Here is a 26,585-nt window from a genome sequence, read left to right as displayed (position 1 = left end):
ATGATCTCTCCAGCTTTCTTACAGCACGGGCAGGAACGACTCCTAACCCGCCTAAGAAGACTAATCGTGAGCAGCCTAGCCCTTGGGTATATCCCAAGTGCATGGTGCAGCGCTAGGGTGGTCTTCATCCCCAAGATCGGGAAGAAAGACATCACCAGCCCAAAGTCCTTCAGACCTATCAGCTTAATTTCGTTTGTCTTAAAACGCTGGAAAAACTGGTAGACTACAATATCAGAAGAACAGCTCTCGGAGACTGTCCGCTGCAAAGCACACTGCATGCATGCAGAGCAGGCCGTTCAACAGACACTACACTTTATCAACTATGTCGCACCCTAGAAGGGGCAATTGACAGCAAAGAAAAAGCTATCTGTGCCTTTCTAGACATAGAGGGAGCCTTCGACAACACATCACATGATGCAGTTCGAGCTGCCCTGTCCAGAAGGAACATAGACATTACTACGAGCAAATGGATTGGCAACCTACTTGAATCCAGGCAAGCAACATGTACACTGGGTTCGGAAAGAGTGACAATTGCAACCAGCAAAGGCTGCCCGCAAGGAGGAGTACTGTCCCCTCTGCTTTGGAGTCTGCTAGTAGATGACCTTCTCAGCAAACTTGCTGGAAAAGGAATTCAATGTCAGGGATACGCCGATGACATCATGATAATCGCCAGAGGCAAATTTGAAGCGACACTCTGCAACATCGTCCAACTCGGACTAAGGACAACGCTGGGCTGGTGCAGGGAGGTTGGACTCAACTTAAATCCTGCTAAGACAGTCATCGTTCCTTTCACAAGGAAGTACAAACTACAGAGAATGATATAAATCTCACTGCTAGGAACTCCTATAGAAACTAGCCGAGAGGTTAAATATCTAGGAATCACCTTGGATAGTAAGCTGACCTTCGCTTCCCATGTCCAAAATTGCTGGGAAATCCTGGGGAACCAGGCCTCAGATAATACGATGGCTATACTTAATGATCGTGAGACCAATCCTCACTTACGGAGCACTTGCATGGGGTAAACGAGCTGAGCTCACCAGCATGCAAAACCAGCTAGGAAAGCTGCAAAGCGTATGCATGACAGGGGCAATGAGGACCTGTCCAACAACTGCCTTGGAAATTCTGATGGAGCTAACACCACTCTACTGTGTAATTGAAATTCAACGCAAAGCTACACTCCTGAGAATAAACACTGAGGGCACAGGTAGTGGTTGCATTCTAAATAACGGGATGCGACTAATCTGTTAGGTGAGGTGCCCCTAATACTCCACCCTAGGGATGAAATGACAGTCGAATTAATCTTCGAGCAGAACTTCACAGCACACCTAGGCAATAAGAAAGATTGGACCACATTGTCTGAAGTGCACCCTATGGCTAAACACACCATAGCATGGTACACAGATGGATCCCTGACACAACAAGGCACGGGCCTTGGATATATCCCGAAATGAACTTGCCGATAAAATGGCAAAACTAGGAGCCGAACAGCCCCTGATAGTACCAGAGCCCTACTATAAAAGAATACCTTAGGAAAGTGGAAGGCGCCATGAGACAAGAACACCCCAATACCCCAGGCCTAAGGCAAGCCAAAACTCAAATAAATAACTACAACAAGACTCTTCTTGTTCAAGGAACTTGGATCGTTACCGCATTACTAACCGGGCACTGTAGACTGCAAAGTCACCTAGGTAAGATGGAAATAACCAGCAGTAGAACTTGCAGATTCTGCGACATAGAGGCAGCAAGCAAGTATAAGATGTAAAATCTTAGGAACCAGAACTCTTACACCTGAGCTCCTAGGAAGAATCAACCAACTAAAACTCCTCGACTTTAATCGAGGAAGTGGGTTGATATCTGAGCTGTAGGCTCTGAATGGGGGTACATTAGATCTTACATGTCGCGGTACACTAAACATCCCGATACTAATAAATAATACCAACTTGCAGAGGTGGTCTTTATCAAATTTCCAAACGATCGCCTGCAAGGTAATGAGACAAGAGCAAATAATGATTATTTGGGATTTGGTCAAATTAAATATCCCTTGAATCGATTATTTGAGATCAGTCAAATTAAAAATCTCCAAAAACAATTACCTTTTCATCTGTCGAAATAAAAATCTGAAAATAAAAATTAGGTTCTTTTCATCTGTCAAAATAAAAATCTCAGGTCCACACAAATAAAAATCATAATTAATAATTTTTTTCTCATATAACGATTAATTCCGAGTTTTGATCATTAAAAGTAATAATCGTGACGGTCTCTGTCATTTTGGATTATTTTTAAAACAGATGTATAGATAATTTTCCCCAAATAAAACTGTATTTTTCTTTTGCCAATGTGTGAGACAAACGTGATTATAGAGACTTCGCTTAACAAGCATTATTTCTCAGAATTATCTTTTACCCTAACAGCTTATAGCGCCTGCACACAGCCGCTTAAAAGATTTTAAGCTAAAAAGTTGAAGCGACCCATTAACACATACACACGCTGATGCAAAATCAGCTGATCGGCCTTTTAGAAGTAAACAAAACTAAAAAGAAGAAAAAGAGAAATCAAAATTCCATATTCCCGGCAACAAAATGGAAGTTAACGCAAAACTAAATACAATTTAAACATTCGCAAAAGAAAAGTTTTTCCTCTGCTAATGATTCAACCACTGATGTATGCCTATGGTGACCACCCGTCCCATCCAGCCGGGATTTCCCCATAAATGGAAATTAGTGCTTTTCCGCTCTAATATTAGGACGTCCAGCTGTTTACCCCGCAGGTCAAATGGAGGTCAATATTTCATGTTATATAATGATGAACAAATGTCATTAATTTAATTGCATTTTTTGCTTAAAAACACAGACTTATACAAATTGCACGCCCATCTCCTAAAAATCCAAAAGTTACCAAGTAAAAATCATATAAATACTTGAAAAATACTGAATCACAACCGAATTTACAGCATACTACTCGCAACAGCGAGTTGTAGCGACTTTCTTCTGTCTTTTTCTAGCACATAAACCTCTAATGGAAAAAAAAGCCGCTGATTCGGTATTTGGTCGTTGAAGCACAAAAGTCTGAATAGGCTATTAGCTGCTAATAAAGGAATAATAATAAATACGACAAATTCCAAATTCGAAAAAAACAGTATTTTTATTTGCAAATGGGGAGTGTTAAACGGTTTTTAGACACATATTTCTCTTGGCATTTTTAATAAGAAATGATCAGAAAGAAATTACGTTCGGGCCCTCAAATCGACCCACCCTACCGCACATGCATGCCAAAATTTGTCAATGTTGTACTGTTTGTGTCGCACCTTCCTCTACCTACAAAACACTCTCCTATGTTCATTTGATGGGTTGACCATATTTTTACGAACCAAAATCAAGCTTGAGCCATAATAACGAATTTTGTGTGGCCAATTTTTTGGGAATAGGGAATGGAATACTACTGGTATCATCAGAACGGCTTTACACGCCATACTTCCCGTTTAACAATCGATTAATTGCAGCCTCTGTTCGCCGTACGCCTCAAATTGCAAAGTAGCGATTACGACTGGCTGCCTAGATCTCCAGATTGGAAGCCAGCGGACTTCTATTTGTGGGGATATCTGCAATCTCGTGTATTTTTCTAACCTATTTGCTACTTACATGTTTTTCACATTCTGTATGTCCTCATGCTTTTTTATATTGGTATCTGTTAGCTTCGAAACTAAATTCTTTCGAAGACTCTTTTAAAACTTTTTTGCAGCTTTCAGATGTTGGGATATTTAATTTAGAAATGGTCAAAATAATACTTTGCTCCAACCGAAGTCGTTCTCTGTTGTAAACTTCAAATTCTCGTATATGCACCAATTTGCTATGCAGGCTTGTATAATTTTCCATTAACGGAATCCTTAAGTTCTCGTAACTTTCCTTGAATTCTGAGTAGCATTTTGCAAATCCTGTAACTTTACGGACAAGATCCTGTATCTTGTTATCCACCTTTATTGCTTGGCGTATTAGTTCTGCATGGCTTTTTAGGCCGCACTCTACCAAACCTTCAATAAAATTAAATATAGGTTTTCCTGTTCTTTACTTTTTCGTAGCAAACTTTACCAGCTTTTAAAATAATGCTGAACAAAATAGGCGCAAGCTTCGTCCTGCTGCTTTAAATAAAATTTTCAAATATGGATAACCAAGTTTCAGTAATTCTTAATTCATTCGTTTCACATGAAGTACTTAAAATCAAACGATTTGTGTTGGTTCAATTGACTAAAAAAAACACAGTTTTCTATTAAAATCGTCTCTATCATCTTGTGTTACCATCCGTGATCAACGAGCCACTTATCCGATAATGTTTCTAGCATGGTATGGACGTGCATTATTCATCATTCTTATAAAAGTGGTCCAATCTACTTGATTTAATAAATTCCTGTACTCGTAGTATTCAAGTTAAAGATAGAGAGTTTTATTAGAGATTTAGAGTGCAGTCATTCCGAAAATTGTTGAACGTGATCAGCGTGCACTACACGAATATATAGCGGATGGGTTCGAAATGATATAAAAACATTCCTAAACAAGAAATTAAGCAAAGTTAGGCAAGCAGAAGTTTAAATACCCTTGAAGTAACAATATAAACACCCAGCCTGTATATCCCGAGATACCCATTACTTCATTTGTCAAACATAACACCCAACCTGTATATCCTGAGATACCCATTAATTCATTTGTCAAACATAACATTTCAGAGCCTACTATAGGAGTTATTCAAATTAATCAGACATAAACATTTCCCTTATTATAAACATTTCACACGCCTTTACCGACGACAGCAGACATAAACAAGAGGTAAACTTTTAAACAAAGGGTCCAGCATGAGAACCCATTCATCAGCATAAAAGCTTTGACCAATCCAAATGTAATAAACAAAAGATACAGCCTGACAACCCACCCATCAGGCCACCAAATCGATCAATCGAAATCTTCTGATCGAAGTCCATTTTCGCTGCTAGCGTCGCTGTCACCGATAAAAGCCATAGTTATAAGAATAATGCAATTGTAAAGACAGTTCAATTTTGGGAATCTAACTATTAAGACATTACCAATAAAACTCCATTGTATATTAAAATAAAAATCGCTTTTTTTATTTTTTTAAAAAAAAATTTTAATAAACTGTAAAAATGGAAATGCCATCAACATCAACAGCAGCCGCAGCCACAGCCGAAAAAGCAACACAAATTCTTACAGACGTGGCCATGAACCATTTTCTTCTGCAACTTAAGCAGATAAACAAATTTAATGGAGACCCACTCTACTTGGCTCTCTTCATAAAGGATGGCATGGATGAAATTTTAGATAAATTAGGTAAATGCCAATACTTTGCAACATTTGACCTAGCTAAAGGATTCCATCAAATTGAAATGGACCCAGGATCTATAAAAAAAACTGCATTTTCCACCAAGAAAGGTCACTATGAGTATACTAGGATGCCATTTGGTCTAAAAAATGCCCCCGCGACATTTCAGCGTTGCATGAATAATATTTTATACGACATAATAGGTACCCATTGTCTTGTGTATTTGGACGATATTGTCATATTTTCAACCTCTTTGCAAGAGCATATCCAATCTCTTAGAAAAGTATTCGAACGTCTTCGCAGATCAAATCTTAACCTGCAATTAGATAAATGTGAGTTTATGAAACGAGAAACTGAATTCTTAGGACATATAATTACAACTGAAGGAATCAAAGCAAATCCAAATAAGATTCAAGCTATTCAAGATTTTAAAATTCCAAACTCTCCGAAACAAATAAAATCATTTCTAGGCCTTTGCGAATATTATCGCAAATTCATAAAAGACTTCGCAAAAATCGCAAAACCAATGACTCTTTGTTTAAAGAAAGGAGCCAAAATAAATGTTAAAGATCCCACTTATAACGAAGCATTTGAAAAACTAAAAACTCTAATAAGTAACGACCCAATTCTCACATATCCAGATTTTGAAAAAAAGTTTGATTTAACTACAGATGCAAGCAATTATGCATTAGGTGCTGTTTTATCACAAGAAGGTAAGCCTATTTGTTTCGCCAGTAGAACTTTAAATGAACATGAGTTAAATTACGCAGCTATTGAAAAAGAATTACTAGCTATAGTATGGGCAACCAAATATTTCCGCCCTTATCTTTTTGGAAGAAGTTTTAAAATTTGCTCAGACCATAAACCACTTGTTTGGTTACATAATATAAAAGAACCTAATATGAAGCTACAACGTTGGAAAATTAAACTTAGAGAGTTTGATTATGAAATAAAATACATTAAAGGAAAAGAGAACCACGTAGCAGATGCTTTATCAAGAATTACAAAAAAGGAAACTAAAGATAAAAAATTTGAAGAAGTTTTTCAAAATGATGATGAATTAGAAACTACTGCAGCAACAGTGCATAGTGCACAAGAAGATAATGGCAATTGCATACAGATCACTGAACGACCTATTAACGTTTTTAATCACCAACTAATATTTGAAAAAGGAAATAAAGACACTAACGAACTTACTCACTACTTTAACAAAACTATTAATAAAATAATTTACAGTGACATGACTGACCGTTTAGCAAAAAATATAATTATAAAATTCATATGTGGACACAATTTTGTTATGTTTATTAATAATGACGAAGACTTTGCTATCTTTCAACGAGACTATATGGACTTAATTAAACCAAACACTGGTACAAAATTAATGAAAACTTCAGTAATACTTCCCAACTTGTCTACATATGCAGACTTCCACGAAAAAATATTAGAAATACACGAAAAGACGATACACCAAGGCATTATAAAGACGTATGACGATTTTAAAACTAAATACTATTTCCCAGACGCACAAAAACTTATTCAAAACATAATAAATAAATGCGAGGCCTGTAATTTATGCAAAGCAGAGCACAGAAAAGTTGCACTCCCTTTTGAAAAGACTCCTGAAACTCAAAATATTCGTGACAAATATGTTATTGACTATTATTTTATTGACCAACGTAAATTTTTGACATGTATTGACATTCATTCAAAATTCATTTCTATCATAGAAACAAAAACCACAGACTGGATTGAAAGTAAAAAAGCATTACTCAAATTTTTTAATATGATAGGTAAACCGAAAACTATTAAAATGGATCAAGATCCCAGCCTAGTATCGAAATCTTTACAAAACTGGCTACAGAAAGAAAATATCAATATTGAAATCACTAGTAGTAAAAACGGTATAGCTGACATAGAAAGGGTTCATAAAACAATTAACGAAAAACTTAGAATCATAAATACACTCTCAGATGCTGAAGACAAATTAATGAATATAGAAAAAGCAACTTATGTCTATAATCACGAAATAACCCATGATGCCACTGGTAAAACCCCTGCTCAAATCTTTCTTTATGGTATGGAACCGAGTAAAAATATGCAAAAACAAAAAGAACATAAAATAGATAAAATTAATAAAAATCGTGAGGAACATGAAGTAGATCTTAGATATACCAAAGATGAAAAAGACATGAAACGTAAAGCGAAATTAGTAAACCCATTCAAAAAGACAGGAGCATTAGAACAGAAAGACGAAAAGCATTGGCAAGAAACTAATAGGGGTCATAAAGTAATAAAGCACATAAGTAAATTTAAAAAAGCTAAAGCGCAAAATCTCTCTAATCATACCATGGAATCTGACAGTACTGACTCTGATCTTGAAAATGATCTTGATAATGACGTGGACGAATGTAACATTGACAACAGCTCAACAAATTAGTATTACACCTATCACTTCAAATAACGGTTATTTACTTCTGAACACAGGGATTGTAAAAATACCTTTCAGTTACGAACATCATATGATACAGATTAATCAAACAAAAATATTAGAAACATACCAGGACTTTATGAAATACGAAAACAAGTTTAATTACGTACCAGATATTGCCTTAGCACTAAAACAACTAAAACATGAAATCAAGGGAATTATTTCTACACAAAGACAAAAACGAGGATTATTTAATATTGTAGGAACTGCTTATAAATACTTATTTGGAACATTAACAGAAGACGATAAAAAGAGCTAGAAGATAAATTAGAAAATTTACAAGATCAAGTAATTGAAAATAAAGATTTTAATGTAAGTAATAAATAAACAATCCGAAGACATAAAAAGACTTGTGAAAGATGAAGAAGAAATGGATGCATTACACATTTTTAGATATTCATTAAACATTTTCCTTGAGCATATTGAAGATTTACAAATGGGATTACAATTAACAAGAATAGGAATATTCAATCCTAAAATATTGAAACATGAAGAGTTGGATGATATAGACGAAGAAAAACTTTTAGCAATCAAAACTTCAGCTTGGATAAGTAGCCAGACTAAAGACACTTTTATTTTAGTTCATATACCAACTTCATTTAAGGAAACCCAAAAATATAGAATTATAAAATACCCAGATAATATAGGCCGACAAATTGACATAAATGATAATTTTGAATATTTTGTAACTGATAAAAACATTGTTTTTTATTTAGAAAACACACCAAGTTTAGACCAAAAATTTATAATCACTGATCAATGTATTTCTCAAATTCTTACTAATCAACTAGCGAATTGTCAACACACGTTTATATCAGAAAATGAATCTATAAAATATATTGAACCGAACATCATTATAACTTATAATTTAAGCAAAACACAAATTAAACAAGATTGTGAAATATTCAACAAAACAATACAGGGAAACAACATAATACAATTAAGTCAATACACTTTAGAAATAAGAAACATAAAATTTACTACTTCAAAGATTATAAACGAATATAAAATTATATTATCTAGCACGAATGTAACATTATATGAACCAATTCCATTGTTAAAAATTAAGAAATCAATTAGTTATCAAGAAAAGCAAGAAACAGTTTACAAGTTGATTGTATTCACAATTTTAATAATTATAGTATATAGTATAACTATCACTACTTACATCATATTTACCTACAGGCGCCTACCCAACAAAAAAGAAATTTTTGTTAGATTCAACAAGGATGTTGAATGTTCTAAAGGAGGGGCGAGTGACGTATTACCAAATACTCCAGACATCAAGCCTAACACCCAGCCTGTATATCCCGAGATACCCATTACTTCATTTGTCAAACATAACACCCAACCTGTATATCCTGAGATACCCATTAATTCATTTGTCAAACATAACATTTCAGAGCCTACTATAGGAGTTATTCAAATTAATCAGACATAAACATTTCCCGTTAGACATAAACATTTCCCACGCCTGTTATCAACAGTCCCCTTATTATAAACATTTCACACGCCTTTACCGACGACAGCAGACATAAACAAGAGGTAAACTTTTAAACAAAGGGTCCAGCATGAGAACCCATTCATCAGCATAAGCTTTGACCAATCCAAATGTAATAAACAAAAGATGCAGCCTGACAACCCACCCATCAGGCCACCAAATCGACCAATCGAAATCTTCTGATCGAAGTCCATTTTCGCTGCTAGCGTCGCTGTCACCGATAAAAGCCATACTTATAAGAATAATGCATTAAAATAAGAAAAATACATTAAAGCTTTGTCGATTTTCCAATACATTTTTCGATCGTTCCTTTTGCAGCTACAGTGCTGAAATAAAGTGGTGGCACAGTTGCAAATGTCAACTCTAAATTGTAATTGGGCGACGGCAATGACCGATCGTCCGACAGCTCGCTCCGGCCAAATTGCTGACACAGCCGGAAGCCCGTGCATAGCCGGCAAGCACTACCCATTGGAGTGGCCGCTATGAGTTTAATTTATGTTAGCTTTAAGTTCAGTTCTGATTTGACATTCAAAGAATAAAGAGCCACTGTTCACATAAACTTAACTCCGACAATCTGTTGTTAAAACCTTGTTATTGAACTGTCTGAGTCCCTAGGCCAGCAGGTAAAGAAAGGCAGTCACCCTTCCAACATAAAATTCCTAATTCATCTTTGAAAACTCTTCGGCCAGCCGTCTAGCAGCCAGCAGTAGACCTGTCGAGTTAAATTCAACTGCACCACCCAAGAACACAAGAAAAGCCGCCGTTTGCCGACGGCAATTCGCTTATTATCATTATTCTATAAATTGGCGCCCAGACGTTAAAATAAAATCGGGGAACCATGTAAGTGAGCACCTCAATCCTTATACTCCCCGGCATCTACATGTGTTTACCTTCGAATAAATAAACCAAATAAATCCCTGCCAGAGTATTTTCTGCAGCTCCGCTTCCATAATTAAGTGTTGTTTCTTTTTAAATTGTTGAATTTTATGTGCCATTATTATATTTGTTTCTGTGTGTTGTTTGCATTTTTAATTGCTAAAAATAAAAATATATATCAACCAGTTCTGAATATCTCATACATTTCGATTATAAATAAAATACAAATATTAAATATCTCGGCTTAACCACAAGGGAGCCACTGGGAAACTAATTAATTGTGAATTTATTTATATAATTATATTGGCGACGGAACTGTCTCATCAAATTATAGGCATTTAATTCAGCATTATTGTGTCGTTGTATTTTTTGCTTTTTCCTAAAATTATTTGTAGTAGCCTCGCAACAATCTTTGCGCTTTTTTATTGGTTCCCCACTCCACGCGGGTACTCGAACCCGACACCGCGACATTTACATTCCAATTCTGTTTAGCTTCTTTTCTTTGTATACCATAGCGGCAGTTAAGGCGCCACGATCCCTTGGCCATAGCAATTTTGTTTATATAAGGCTGCTTAGGCATGCAACTCTTTGTTGGTGGAACTTAGCATAGCTATCCATGAGCTCCCCATTTTTAACTTATAGGAATAATATACTAGATAGCGACTGAGAGTCGGACAGTGAGAGGCTTCTTATTGTTTCCACAACTACACGAGCAGCCACTAGTGCCCATACAAGTGCAAATATGACCTTAGGCGCAGAACAGGCTCTTATTAAAAATGCCTTAAGGGAAAAAGCTGCCGAAGACCTGCGCAGAAAATCTGGCCGGCCAGTTGGCGGCGGCACAGATGGCGCCCACCACTGCCGAAGCCCCTCAGATACGGATCTACGAGCCCGTCCATATTGTAGGCAACGTGGAGTGACGCGAGCCGCTGGACGCGGTCAAGTGTCTGCCCAAGTTCAAGGGGGTACAAGAAACTGGATCTGGCAAAAATCCATACTACACAAAGCAGCAAAAAGTTCAAGTACACTCTGCTCCAAGCAGTGAGAGGCTTCGTGAAAATACTCCCGAGCCCATGGATATCGACCCATCGGTGTCCAAGATGCTTAAGCCGGCATACCAAAACAGGACCGGCGGTCGCGCAGACCGCAGGCGAAACCGAGGGGAAGTACACCGTCGCAGCCTCGAGCGGTGCTCAGGAAATTAATGACGATGCCATTCATGAATATGATTCGGACGTTATTAATTTTTAAGGGGAAAATCCATGCTACCCGTCATCAGACGAAGCTTTTTTAAAAAAATTCCATCCGTCCATACGAGTAGAATCGCCATTTACGATACATTCCATCCATGGCGTCACCACCATCACTTAGAAATGCTTTATTTCCCTCTTCATCTTGAAGGTTCTATATTTTACCAGATTTGTCCTCCTTTGATGCCATCATCGGACTTGACCTGGGGCATCACTTTGTTTAGCTTCCGGCCACCTCAAATGGGGCTCCGAAGTAGAAAAGCTAGAACTTCCATCGATGTCAATTTTACCAACATTGATTGCTCGAACCGCCTCTAACTACGGATGCCTTTATAAAAATGGAAAGGAAAAAGCATTCGCAAACCCTAATGAAGCCCTACCTTATAACACGTCGGTGGTAGCTACTATCAGAACTGTTAGTGAGGAGCCCATTTATGCCAAGCTTTACCCATATCCGACGGGAGCAGCAGATTTCGTCAACAACGAAATCCAAGGGTTGCTAAAAAAAAGCAGAATCCAAAAGTCTAAGTCCCCCTGCAATAACCCAATATGGGTAGTAGATAAAAAGGGCAATGACGAAGCGGGCAACCGGAAAATGCGGCTGGTATTGGAATTTCGCAAATTGAACGAGAGGACAATAGCTGATGCCAAATATCTCTATGATACTAGGGAATTTAGACAAAGCCAAGTACTTCACAACGCTCTATTTGAAGTCTGGCTACCACCAGATCACACTGGCAGAGCGTGAAAAAACCTCCTCTTCCGTTAATACAGGAAAGTACGAGTTTCGCCGACTGCCATTCGGATTAAAGAATGCTGTCAGCTTCTTTCAAAGAACCATCGACGACATACTGCTGGAGCAGTCTATGTTGATGATGTCATCGTTTTTTTAGAGGACGAAAACGCCCACATACGGCACTTAGATTGGGTTCTTAGAAGGCTGCTCGACGCCAACATGAGGGTGTCAACGCAAAAATCGTGGTTTTTAAAAAAAAAAAACGTTAGCTTTTTGGGCTTTATTGTCTACAACAACGGTGACACTACCGACCCAGAAAAAATCAAGGCCCTTCGGGAATTCCCCGAACCCAAAAATATATTCGTTCCTTGACCTGGCCAGCTATTACCTATGCTTTATTAAAGATTTTGCGTCAATAGCTAGGCCCGTCTCCAACATTATGAAAGGGGAGCATGGAAGTGTCAATAGGCACAGATCCAAAAATATCCAGGTGCAATTTAGTGAGCAGCAACGACTTGCTTTCCAAAAGTTATTACTTATTACCAGCCATTTAATTTCGCAGTATCGAAGTCTAATCCGAATGCGAAAATCAAACGGTGGTAAGCTCGCATCGACGCATCGATTTTTAGGCTGAAAAGAATCGATAAGTGCTCCTATTTTTTATCCGTACAGATGCGGTTAAACAACGTTTTGAACCCCCTTATACTGGACCTTCTGAAGTCATAAATAACACACGGACAATGACACAAAGTCAACAACAAAGAGACGGCAGAATCCGTGGATCGTCTGAAGACAGCTTATTTAACTATGAATGAGGAATACATGGATTCAACAGATCCAGCGCTAAGTATGCGCACATATTCTAGACAAATGAATCCACTTGTAACGTCCTCACTAGAGCGGGAGTACTGTGGCCCGCCATATTATCCCTCTAGCGGAACATAATAGAATTTAAATATAACGTAAGGCAAGATGACAAAAGGATCGCTTCTCTAATCTCGCTCGCTCGGCTAAGAAAGCACAATTGTCACAACGTTTTACTATTTAGATAAAATAAAAGTTTTTCTTAAAAATTATTCTTATGAATTATTGAATGCCAAATGTTTTGTAGGGGGAATACTTAGTTTGAAGTTTGTTGGCAGAGTAACTGGTATCTAATAGTCAGAAAACTTGACTATAGCGTTCTCTCTTGTTTTTAATATTCCGACTGTTTCCATGGGAGCTTTATGATATAGTCTTCCGATTTTAATAAAATTGAAGCATAATTCAGAAATAATAAACAATTACTATATCTCGAATTACTAAAAACAAAATTTAAAAATAGCAAAGATATAATTTGTTCGCCTGTTTCGCCGATTATTCCTATGCTATTGTCGTCCGATCCGACTCGTTCCGACTATAATAACTGGTCCATTCTTCCTGATTTTTATACACTTCGTATACCAACTTGCAGAGGTGGTCTTTACCAAATTTCCAAACGATCGCCTGCAAGCTAATGAGACAAGAGCAAATAATGATTATTTGGGATTTGGTGAAATTAAATATCCCTTCTATCGATTATTTGAGATCAGTCAAAATAAAAATCTCCAAAAACAATTATCTTTTCATCTGTCGAATAAAAATCTGAAAAAAAATTAGGTTCTTTTCATCTGTCAAAATAAAAATCTGAAAGTGCAATCAGGTCCACACAAATACAAATCATAATTAATAATTATTTTCTCATAACGATTAATTCCGAGTTTTGATCAAAAAGTATTAATCGTGACGGTCTTTGCCATTTTGGATTATTTTTATAACAGATGTATAGATAATTTTACCCAAATAAAACTGTATTTTTCTTTTGCCAATGTGTGAGACAAACGTGATTATAGAGACCTCGCTGATTCGGTATTTGGTCGTTGAAGCACAAAAGTCTGAATAGGCTATTAGCTGCTAATAAAGGTATAATAATAAATACGACAAATTCGAAAAAACAGTATTTTTATTTGCAAATGGGGATTTTTAAACGGTTTTTTAGACACATATTTCTCTTGGCATTTTTAATAAGAAATGATCAAAAAGAAATTACGTTCGGGCCCTACCGCACATGCATGTCGAAACTTGTCAATGTTGTACTGTTTGTGTCGCACCTTCCGCTCCTCTACCTACAAAACACTCTCCTATGTTCATTTGATGGGGTGACCATATTTTTACGAACCAAAATCAAGCTTGAGCCATAACAACGAATTTTGTGTGACCAATTTTTTGGGAATAGGGAATGGAATACTACAGGTATCATCAGAACGGCTTTACACGTCATACTTCCCGTTTAACAATCGATTAATTGCAGCCTCTGTTCGCCGTACGCCTCAAATTGCAAAGTAGTGATTACGACTGGCTGCCTAGATCTCCAGATTGGAAGCCAGCGGACTTCTATTTGTGGGGATATCTGCAATCTCGTGTATTTTTCTAACCTATTTGCTACTTACATGTTTTTCACATTCTGTATGGCCTCATGCTTTTTTATATTGGTATCTGTTAGCTTCGAAACTAAATTCTTTCGAAGACTCTTATAAAACTTTTTGCAGCTTTCAGACGTTGGGATATTTAATTTAGAAATGGTCAAAATAATACTTTGCTCCAACCGAAGTCGTTCTCTGTTGTAAACTTCAAATTCTCGTATATGCTCCAATTTGCTATGCAGGCTTGTATAATTTTCCATTAACGGAATCCTCAAGTTCTCGTAACTTTCCTTGAATTCCGAGTTGCCTTTTGCAAATCCTGTAACTTTACGGACAAGATCCTTTATCTTGTTATCCACCTTTATTGCTTGGCGAATTAGTTCTGCATGACTTTTTAGGCCGCATTCTACCAAACCTTCAATAAAATTAAATATATGTTTTCCTGTTCTTCACTGTTTTTAGCAAACTTTACCAGCTTTTAAAATAATGCTGAACAAAATAGTCGCAAGCTTCATCCTGCTGCTTTAAATAAAATTTTCAAATATGGATAACCAAGTTTCAGTGAAACACGTAAGGTAATTCTTAATTCATTCGTTTCAGTGAAGTACTTAAAATCAAACGATTTGTGTTGGTTCAATGGACTAAAAAAAAACACAGTTTTCTATTAAAATCGTCTCTATCATCTTGTGTTACCATCCGTGACCAACGAGCCACTTATCCGATAATGTTTCTAGCATGGTATGGACGTGCATTATTCATCATTCTTATAAAAGTGGTCCAATCCACTTGATTTAATAAATTCCTGTACTCGTAGTATTCAAGTTAAAGATAGAGAGTTTTATTAGAGATTTAGAGTGCAGTCATTCCGAAAATTGTTGAACGTGATCAGCGTGCACAACACGAATATATAGCGGATGGGTTCGAAATGATATAAAAACATTCTTAAACAAGAAATAAAGCAAAGTTAGGCAAGCAGAAGTTTAAATACCCTTGAAGTAACAATATAAATTATATAAGTGACGTATTACCAAATACTCCAGACATCAAGCCTAACACCCAGCCTGTATATCCCGAGATACCCATTACTTCATTTGTCAAACATAACACCCAACCTGTATATCCTGAGATACCCATTAATTCATTTGTCAAACATAACATTTCAGAGCCTACTATAGGAGTTATTCAAATTAATCAGACATAAACATTTCCCGTTAGACATAAACATTTCCCACGCCTGTTATTATGTTTTAAAATATGCTCAGACCATAAACCACTTGTTTGGTTACATAATATAAAAGAACCTAATATGAAGCTACAACGTTGGAAAATTAAACTTAGAGAGTTTGATTATGAAATAAAATACATTAAAGGAAAAGAGAACCACGTAGCAGATGCTTTATCAAGAATTACAAAAAAGGAAACTAAAGATAAAAAATTTGAAGAAGTTTTTCAAAATGATGATGAATTAGAAACTACTGCAGCAACAGTGCATAGTGCACAAGAAGATAATGGCAATTGCATACAGATCACTGAACGACCTATTAACGTTTTTAATCACCAACTAATATTTGAAAAAGGAAATAAAGACACTAACGAACTTACTCACTACTTTAACAAAACTATTAATAAAATAATTTACAGTGACATGACTGACCGTTTAGCAAAAAATATAATTATAAAATTCATATGTGGACACAATTTTGTTATGTTTATTAATAATGACGAAGACTTTGCTATCTTTCAACGAGCCTATATGGACTTAATTAAACCAAACACTGGTACAAAATTAATGAAAACTTCAGTAATACTTCCCAACTTGTCTACATATGCAGACTTCCACGAAAAAATATTAGAAATACACGAAAAGACGATACACCAAGGCATTATGACGATTTTAAAACTAAATACTATTTCCCAGACGCACAAAAACTTATTCAAAACATAATAAATAAATGCGAGGCCTGTAATTTATGCAAAGCAGAGCACAGAAAAGTTGCACTCCCTTTTGAAAAGACTCCTGAAACTCAAAATATTCGTGACAAATATGTTATTGACTATTATTTTATTGACCAACGTAAATTTTTGACATGTATTGACATTCATTCAAAATTCATTTCTATCATAGAAACAAAAACCACAGACTGGATTGAAAGTAAAAAAGCATTACTCAAATTTTTTAATATGATAGGTAAACCGAAAACTATTAAAATGGATCAAGATCCCAGCCTAGTATCGAAATCTTTACAAAACTGGCTACAGAAAGAAAATATCAATATTGAAATCACTAGTAGTAAAAACGGTATAGCTGACATAGAAAGGGTTCATAAAACAATTAACGAAAAACTTAGAATCATAAATACACTCTCAGATGCTGAAGACAAATTAATGAATATAGAAAAAGCAACTTATGTCTATAATCACGAAATAACCCATGATGCCACTGGTAAAACCCCTGCTCAAATCTTTCTTTATGGTATGGAACCGAGTAAAAATATGTCTATAATCACGAAATAACCCATGATGCCACTGGTAAAACCCCTGCTCAAATCTTTCTTTATGGTATGGAACCGAGTAAAAATATGCAAAAACAAAAAGAACATAAAATAGATAAAATTAATAAAAATCGTGAGGAACATGAAGTAGATCTTAGATATACCAAAGATGAAAAAGACATGAAACGTAAAGCGAAATTAGTAAACCCATTCAAAAAGACAGGAGCATTAGAACAGAAAGACGAAAAGCATTGGCAAGAAACTAATAGGGGTCATAAAGTAATAAAGCACATAAGTAAATTTAAAAAAGCTAAAGCGCAAAATCTCTCTAATCATACCATGGAATCTGACAGTACTGACTCTGATCTTGAAAATGATCTTGATAATGACGTGGACGAATGTAACATTGACAACAGCTCAACAAATTAGTATTACACCTATCACTTCAAATAACGGTTATTTACTTCTGAACACAGGGATTGTAAAAATACCTTTCAGTTACGAACATCATATGATACAGATTAATCAAACAAAAATATTAGAAACATACCAGGACTTTATGAAATACGAAAACAAGTTTAATTACGTACCAGATATTGCCTTAGCACTAAAACAACTAAAACATGAAATCAAGGGAATTATTTCTACACAAAGACAAAAACGAGGATTATTTAATATTGTAGGAACTGCTTATAAATACTTATTTGGAACATTAACAGAAGACGATAAAAAAGAGCTAGAAGATAAATTAGAAAATTTACAAGATCAAGTAATTGAAAATAAAGATTTTAATGTAAGTAATAAATAAACAATCCGAAGACATAAAAAGACTTGTGAAAGATGAAGAAGAAATGGATGCATTACACATTTTTAGATATTCATTAAACATTTTCCTTGAGCATATTGAAGATTTACAAATGGGATTACAATTAACAAAAATATGAATATTCAATCCTAAAATATTTAAACATGAAGAGTTGGATGATATAGACGAAGAAAAACTTTTAGCAATCAAAACATCAGCTTGGATAAGTAGCCAGACTAAAGACACTTTTATTTTAGTTTATATACCAACTTCATTTAAGGAAACCCAAAAATATAGAATTATAAAATACCCAGATAATATAGGCCGACAAATTGACATAAATGATAATTTTGAATATTTTGTAACTGATAAAAACATTGTTTTTTATTTAGAAAACACACCAAGTTTTGACCAAAAATTTATAATCACTGATCAATGTATTTCTCAAATTCTTACTAATCAACTAGCGAATTGTCAACACACGTTTATATCAGAAAATGAATCTATAAAATATATTGAACCGAACATCATTATAACTTATAATTTAAGCAAAACACAAATTAAACAAGATTGTGAAATATTCAACAAAACAATACAGGGAAACAACATAATACAATTAAGTCAATGCACTTTAGAAATAAGAAACATAAAATTTACTACTTCAAAGATTATAAACGAATATAAAATTATATTATCTAGCACGAATGCAGCATTATATGAACCAATTCCATTGTTAAAAATTAAGAAATCAATTAGTTATCAAGAAAAGCAAGAAACAGTTTACAAGTTGATTGTATTCACAATTTTAATAATTATAGTATATAGTATAACTATCACTACTTACATCATATTTACCTACAGGCGCCTAGCCAACAAAAAAGAAATTTTTGTTAGATTCAACAAGGATGTTGAATGTTCTAAAGGAGGGGCGAGTGACCCAGCCTGTATATCCCGAGATACCCATTACTTCATTTGTCAAACATAACACCCAACCTGTATATCCTGAGATACCCATTAATTCATTTGTCAAACATAACATTTCAGAGCCTACTATAGGAGTTATTCAAATTAATCAGACATAAACATTTCCCGTTAGACATAAACATTTCCCACGCCTGTTATCAACAGTCCCCTTATTATAAACATTTCACACGCCTTTACCGACGACAGCAGACATAAACAAGAGGTAAACTTTTAAACAAAGGGTTCAGCATGAGAACCCATTCATCAGCATAAGCTTTGACCAATCCAAATGTAATAAACAAAAGATGCAGCCTGACAACCCACCCATCAGGCCACCAAATCGACCAATCGAAATCTTCTGATCGAAGTCCATTTTCGCTGCTAGCGTCGCTGTCACCGATAAAAGCCATAGTTATAAGAATAATGCAATTGTAAAGACAGTTCAATTTTGGGAATCTAACTATTAAGACATTACCAATAAAACTCCACTGTATATTAAAATAAAAAATCGCTTTTTTTTTAATATGTCGCACAGTGAAAAATCTAATTTATATATTATAAAACGACTTTATTTCGATTTGTATGCGTTTATGTTTAAAAAACATTAAAGCTTTGTCGATTTTCAAATACATTTTTCGATCGTTCCTTTTGCAGCTACAGTGCTGAAATAAAGTGGTGGCACAGTTGCAAATGTCAACTCTAAATTGTAATTGGGCGACGGCAATGACCGATCGTCCGACAGCTCGCTCCGGCCAAATTGCTGACACAGCGTCTGGCCGGAAGCCCGTGCATAGCCGGCAAGCACTACCCATTGGAGTGGCCGCTATGAGTTTAATTTATGTTAGCTTTAAGTTCAGTTCTGATTTGACATTCAAAGAATAAAGAGCCACTGTTCACATAAACTTAACTCCGATAATCTGTTGTTAAAACCTTGTTATTGAGCTGTCTGAGTCCCTAGGCCAAAGGCAGTCACCCTTCCAACATAAAATTCCTAATTCATCTTCGAAAACTCTTCGGCCAGCCGGCCAGCAGCCAGCAGTAGACCTGTCGAGTTAAATTCAACTGCACCACCCAAGAACACAAGAAAAGCCGCCGTTTGCCGACGGCAATTCGCTTATTATCATTATTCTATTAATTGGCGCCCAGACGTTAAAATAAAATCGGGGAACCATTTAAGTGAGCACCTCAATCCTTATACTCCCCGGCATCTACATGTGTTTACCTTCGAATAAATAAACCAAATAAATCCCTGCCAGAGTATTTTCTGCAGCTCCGCTTCCATAATTAAGTGTTGTTTCTTTTTAAATTGTTGAATTTTATGTGCCATTATTATATTTGTTTCTGTGTGTTGTTTGCATTTTTAATTGCTAAAAATAAAAATATATATCAACCAGTTCTGAATATCTCATACATTTCGATTATAAATAAAATACAAATATTAAATATCTCGGCTTAACCACAAGGGAGCCACTGGGAAACTAATTAATTGTGAATTTATTTATATAATTATATTGGCGACGGAACCGTCTCATCAAATTATACGCATTTAATTCAGCATTATTATGTCGTTGTATTTTTTGCTTTTTCCTAAAATTCTTTGTAGTAGCCTCGCAACAATCTTTGCGCTTTTTTTATTGGTTCCCCACTCCACGCCGGAACTCGAACCCGCCTCCGCGACATTTACATTCCAATTCTGTTTAGCTTCTAGCTCCCCATTTTTAACTTATAGGAATAATATACAAGATAACGCCTGAGAGTCGGACAGTGAGAGGCTTCTTATTGTTTCCACACCTACACGAGCAGCCACTAGTGCCAAACAAATATAAATATGGCCATAGGCGCAGAACAGCTCAATCCTGTCATTCAGGCTCTTATTAACAATGCCTTAAAGGAAAAAGCTGCCGAAGACCTGCGCAGAAAATCTGGCCGGCCAGTTGGCGGCGGCACAGATGGCTCCCACCACTGCCGAAGCCCCTCAGATACGGATATACGAGCCCGTCCATATTGTAGGCAACGTGGAGTGCAACGAGCCGCTGGACGCGGTCAAGTGTCTGCCCAAGTTCACGGGGCACAAGAAACATATATTTCCTGGCGGCATACCGCATATTAAGGGGTCATGTTAATAGCTCGCGCCATTATTAGGCGGTTGTTATCATAAGGAATAAAATTAGGGGACTTGCAAAATACCGTGCTGTCCTTCAACTGTGTGGAGTTTCCGATTTCGATTATAAATCGGTTGGATTTCACATACAGTGACAAGCGACCAATGCATGTTATTGAGCAGGAGATGGGCACCCGTATGCAGGGAAATCTCCCTTCTGCAGTATTACAATGAGGTTGAGAAAAAACTCACCCTACTCACAAATAAGGCTACTATTTCGTACGACGCTTCGGCGGCAAAGGTCTTATGCGACAAATTCCGGAATGATGCCCTCCGAGTATTAATCTCGGGAACAAGACGCTATCTCACAGACGCCTTCCTCTCGGCAAAGCCGAAGGACATGCCATCAGTCCTTGTTTTGGCACAAGCGGTGGAATCGAGCCACGATAGCTAGTCATTCGCAGCTTCATTTGCGAATAGTCAGGAAGATAGGTTTAGGAAACAGTATCCGAAGGCGAAAGAATGCCAAGAGGCTTCCGCGTATAGTAATTCCCACACAGGTTCTGGCAAAAATGCATACTACACAAAGCAGCAAAAAGTTCAAGTACACTCTGCGCCAAGCAGTGAGAGGCTTCGTGAAAATACTCCCGAGCCCATGGATATCGACCCATCGGTGTCCAAGATGCTTAAGCCGGCATACCAAAACAGGACCGGCGGTCGCGCAGACCGCAGGCGAAACCGAGGGGAAGTACACCGTCGCAGCCTCGAGCGGTGCTCAGGAAATTAATGACGATGCCATTCATGAATATGATTCGGACGTTATTAATTTTTAAGGGGAAAATCCATGCTACCCGTCATCAGACGAAGTTTTTTAAAAAAAATTTCATCCGTCCATACGAGTAGAATCGCCATTTACGATACATTCCATCCATGGCGTCATTACCATCACTAAGAAATGCTTTATTTCCCTCTTCAACTTGAAGGTTCTATATTTTACCAGATTTGTCCTCCTTTGATGCCATCATCGGTCTTGACCTGTTAAAAAAAAGCAGGGGCATCACTTTGTCTAGCTTCCGGTCACCTAAAATGGGGCTCCGAAGTAGAAAAGCTAGAACTTCCATCGATGTCAATTTTACCAACATTGATTGCTCGAACCGCCTCTAACTAGGGATGCCTTTATAAAAATGGAAAGGAAAAAAGCATTCGCAAACCCTAATGCAGCTCTACCTTATAACACGTCGGTGGTAGCTACTATCAGAACTGTTAGTGAGGAGCCCATTTATGCCAAGCTTTACCCATACCCGATGGGAGCAGCAGATTTCGTCAACAACGAAATCCAAGGGTTGCTAAAAAAGCAGAATCCAAAAGTCTAAGTCCCCCTGCAATAACCCAATATGGGTAGGAGATAAAAATGGCACTGATGAAGCGGGCACCCGGAAAATGCGGCTGGTATTGGAATTTCGAAAATTAAACGAGAGGACAATAGCTGATCCCATGCCAAATATCTCTATGATACTAGGGAATTTAGACAAAGCCAAGTACTTCACAGCGCACTATTTTAAGTCTGGCTTCCACCAGATCACACTGGCAGTGCGTGAAAAAACCTCCTCTTCCGTTAATACAGGAAAGTACGAGTTTCGCCGACTGCCATTCGGATTAAAGAATGCTGTCAGCTTCTTCCAAAGAGCCATCGACAACATACTGCTGGAGCAGATTGGCAAATTTTGCCATGTCTATGTTGATGATGTCATCGTTTTTAGAGGACGAAAACGCCCACATACGGCACTTAGATTGGGTTCTTAAGAGGCTGCTCGACGCCGACCTGAGGGTGTCAACGTAAAAATCGTGGTTTTAAAAAAAAAAGCGTTTGCTTTTTGGGCTTTACTGTCACCAACAACGGTGACACTACTGACCCAGAAAAAATCAAGGCCCTTCGGGAATTCCCCGAATGACCTGGCCAGCTATTAGCGATGCTTTATTAGCTTTATTAGATAGCTAGGCCCGTCTCCGACATTATGAAAGGGGAGCATGGAAGTGTCAATAGGCACAGATCCAAAAATTTAGTGAACAGCAACGACTTGCTTTCCAAAAGTTGCGTAACATTCTGGCTTCAGAAAATGTCATCCTGAGATACCCCGATCACAAAAAGGCATTCGATCTAAGGACGGATGCCTCGGCATTTCACATTGGCGCGGTACTATCCCAAGAGGAATGAACCCTTAAGAACCGAGAAGTTAATTGCGCTACTAGTATGGGCACTGGCCAAGTTACGCCATTACTTATAAGCAGTAAAAGCTATAAATATCTATACTTATCACCAGCCATTGACCTTCGCAGTATCGAAGTCCAATCCGAATGCGAAAATCAAACGGTGGTAAACTCGCATCGACGTGTCCGGCGCTAAAATGTTTTATAAGCCCGGCAAAGAGAATCGCGTCGCGGATGCCCTCTCCAGACAGCAACCTAATGTTGTGTAGCAGGCGAAAGCTTTTTCGTGTGCAGCCACTATTCACACGGATAAGTCATTGAATTGTTTTCAGAACCAGATAACTGTGGAAGAAACACGCTTTCCGTCTTTATTGCTCATTGGAAACAAGAGACGGCACAATATTGACTTCACATGCAAGGAGTTGCTGCTCGGGGAGCTCGCGGACACCATTGACCCCAAAGACGTAAACGCCATTCATTGCGGTTACTACACGCTAGCGATGATACAGGATGGTCCGGCAGTTTCCACCAGATTCTGGCCCTGCAAAAACTGCGTTACCGATATTTTTGCAGTCGCTGAGAAACGAAACCACTGACCATAATAGGGCTCACATATCTGCACAGGAGAATGTAAATCAGGAACATTCGGAATACTACTTCCCGAAAATGACCAAGTTAGCGAATGAAATCGTCACTAACTGTAAGACCTGCGCTAAAGCAAATTATGACAGGCATCCTAAAAAACACGAACTCGGCGAAACGCCAGTCCCGTCTCATGTGGGAGAAATGCTGGACATAGACATTTTCTGCACAGATAGAAAATACTTCCTCACATGCAGTAACAAAATTTCAAAATTTGCAATGGTCCAACCCATTCCTTCTAGAACCATATGGGATTCCCTAAAGCCAGGGTCATCTACTGCGACAATAAACCCTCATTGAAATCGCACACCATTCTGACCATGCTGGAAAATCACTTCGGAGTTAGCATATCGACTTTCAGCACGGCTGAAAGTTAGTCCAGTTCACGAGCGGCTTGTTCAGTGAGAATTCGGACGGAATTGTAGACGACTGGCGCGAAGTCTACCGGCTGGTGATCGGCTCCATCTCCCCTTGTAGAGGCTGAAAAAAATAGAGAAAAAAATTAGATTCGAGGGACTTGTTTTTTGTATGGACTTAATTATTTGTGTGAATTTGTTAGTCTTAGTCTTAGGTATTTATTGGTTATTAATTTATTTTCCGGCAATATTTCTTTTTTAGAATGTAAATCAGGAACATTCGGAATACTACTTCCCGAAAATGACCAAGTTAGCGAATGAAATCGTCACTAACTGTAAGACCTGCGCTAAAGCAAATTATGACAGGCATCTTAAAAAACACGAACTCGGCGAAACGCCAGTCCCGTCTCATGTGGGAGAAATGCTGGACATAGACATTTTCTGCACAGATAGAAAATACTTCCTCACATGCAGTAACAAAATTTCAAAATTTGCAATGGTCCAACCCATTCCTTCTAGAACCATATGGGATTCCCTAAAGCCACGGTCATCTACTGCGACAATGAACCCTCATTGAAATCGCACACCATTCTGACCATGCTGGAAAATCACTTCGGAGTTAGCATATCGAATGCACCGCCCCTCCACAGCGTCTCAAACGGACAAGTGGAGCGTTTCCACAGAACTCTGGTGGAGCTTGCCAGATGCCTCCAAATCGACAAAGGCATCAGCGACACCGTAGAGTTGATCTTACTGGCCACGGCCAAATACAACAAGTCTATCCATTTGGTCATCGATAAGAGGTCAGCCGACGTGGTAGTCAAACAATCAATTGACCCACAATGCGAGAAATAAGAAAAGGATAGAATAAGGGATGCCCAAAATAAGCTGAAAAGCAGGGAGAATGCCTCCCGTCAAAACATCGTGTTCAATGTCGGCGACAAAGTCCTAGTTAAATCCAACAACTTTCACCGTTATGCGAGTAGAAAACTGTTGAAGCGGACATGGGGACTACAGTCCTCATTAAGGTGAGGGTGTTTCACAAGGACAACCTTAGGTAAGCGAAGCAGAACCTAATGCCTCGTCTGATAATTTTTCACTATTTGTTCTATTTTTTTCCCTAGCCACTTGGCATAAGTTTTTGTCATTATCATGTTTTATTTTTAGTATTCTTACTCATTACTTATTTATGCGCATTTTGTTTAATTATGCTTGTCTTATATCTTGGTGGTGGGCTACCCAAATTTAAAAAAAAAAAACACTACAAAAATCAAAAATTACAGGTTAACATCCGTTCCTCTGTTATTCCTTTTGACCCTAACATATGGGAAGAATTCGCATTTGTGAGACACTCAGCGATTAACATGTTTCCACAGTTCAGCATCCACCATAGGGTAGCTAGGAGTTTAGACTTCTTGGGAGCGGCGTTAAAACAGACAGATTGATATTAACAACAAAGTACAAGAACAAATCAATAGTATATCCGAGAATGGCAATCAAATTCTGAGGTCGACTAAAGAATCCCAAATTGACTCGGGACACCTATACGAGATTTTATTGTCTCGGAATAGGATGAGTGCAATAGAGCTGCAAAATTTATTGGTAGCAAAAGCTTATTCTAAAATCAATATCGTTAGCCCTAGCATATTAGATCATGAAGATCTAGAAAGTGTGTAGATGGTAATCGTCAAGTTATTGACGTGAGACGTCCGATGAGTCGGAATCGATTGTTCGGACTGCAGGGCATAGGGGGTACTCCGCCCTGGGACTCCGTGGCCGGCAGGCACTGCCCTCCGGGAAAGATGCAGTTCCGTAACAATATGGCGCCTAATCTCTAAATAAAACAACAAAAAAATGTGATAGCCAAAACGACGGCGTCCCGCACGCAATTGCACCGTGGATGCCGGACTGGTGTAGAGGAGTCATTTAAATTTTGAAGGGAGAACGGGAGGCGCGTGCACTAGAGGGAGGACAATTGCTCCCAAGGCACAGTTCACAGTGTTTAGCTGCGATTTGGTAGTGACTTCATTTTCGACGAAAATATAAGGATTCGCAACCTAGGACCTCCGTACAATATGCACGAAAGGTTGAACCACAAAATATGATGATGATGTGACAAAAATGTGATTTAGTTATTTGGGACATATTTTTTTTTGTTAACGTAATTTGAATGAATGTTTGGTTTTGGGTTACAGTGTAGTTGTTTGTTTTTGTGCAGTTCCTTGGGATTTCCTAGTATTCGTGTCTTCATATCATGTCGGTTATAAACTTAAATGCGTGGACGTGACCCGTGACGTCGTCACGCTCTGCTCGACCACCGCGACTTGAATGAAAAACACAAATTCAAAAGGAAATCCTATGCGATCATGCAAACAGCCGAGGTCCTTAACTATCGACT

At 37.6% G+C, this 26,585-nt stretch overlaps 1 protein-coding gene and 1 pseudogene across 3 annotated transcripts in view; both read right to left on the bottom strand.

Annotated features, from left to right (window-relative positions):
• The window catches only part of LOC108149210, a 193,555-nt gene extending 178,412 nt beyond the window's left edge, over positions 1 to 15,143 (bottom strand). For 2 of the 3 annotated variants that reach the window (XM_041708785.1, XM_041708786.1), the window contains exons 1-2: positions 15,093 to 15,143; positions 14,648 to 15,035 (exon numbers count right to left, since the gene is read on the bottom strand). In XM_041708785.1, the coding sequence (XP_041564719.1) occupies positions 14,648 to 15,035; positions 15,093 to 15,135 (431 nt within the window). In that variant the 5' untranslated portion in view covers positions 15,136 to 15,143. Of the gene's footprint in view, positions 1 to 14,483; positions 14,592 to 14,647; positions 15,036 to 15,092 lie in introns of those variants that run through there. The other variant, XM_017276637.1, reaches the window with a different exon arrangement.
• Positions 3,552 to 11,655, bottom strand: LOC108138408 (annotated as a pseudogene).
• Positions 15,144 to 26,585: the final 11,442 nt, after the last annotated feature.

This window comes from Drosophila elegans, unplaced genomic scaffold, assembly GCF_018152505.1.
Source record: "Drosophila elegans isolate 14027-0461.03 unplaced genomic scaffold, ASM1815250v1 contig_397, whole genome shotgun sequence".
Taxonomy (NCBI): Eukaryota; Metazoa; Arthropoda; class Insecta; order Diptera; family Drosophilidae; genus Drosophila; species Drosophila elegans.
Note: the sequence above shows the minus strand (reverse complement) of the source record. Positions and strands in the feature narration are given on the sequence as shown.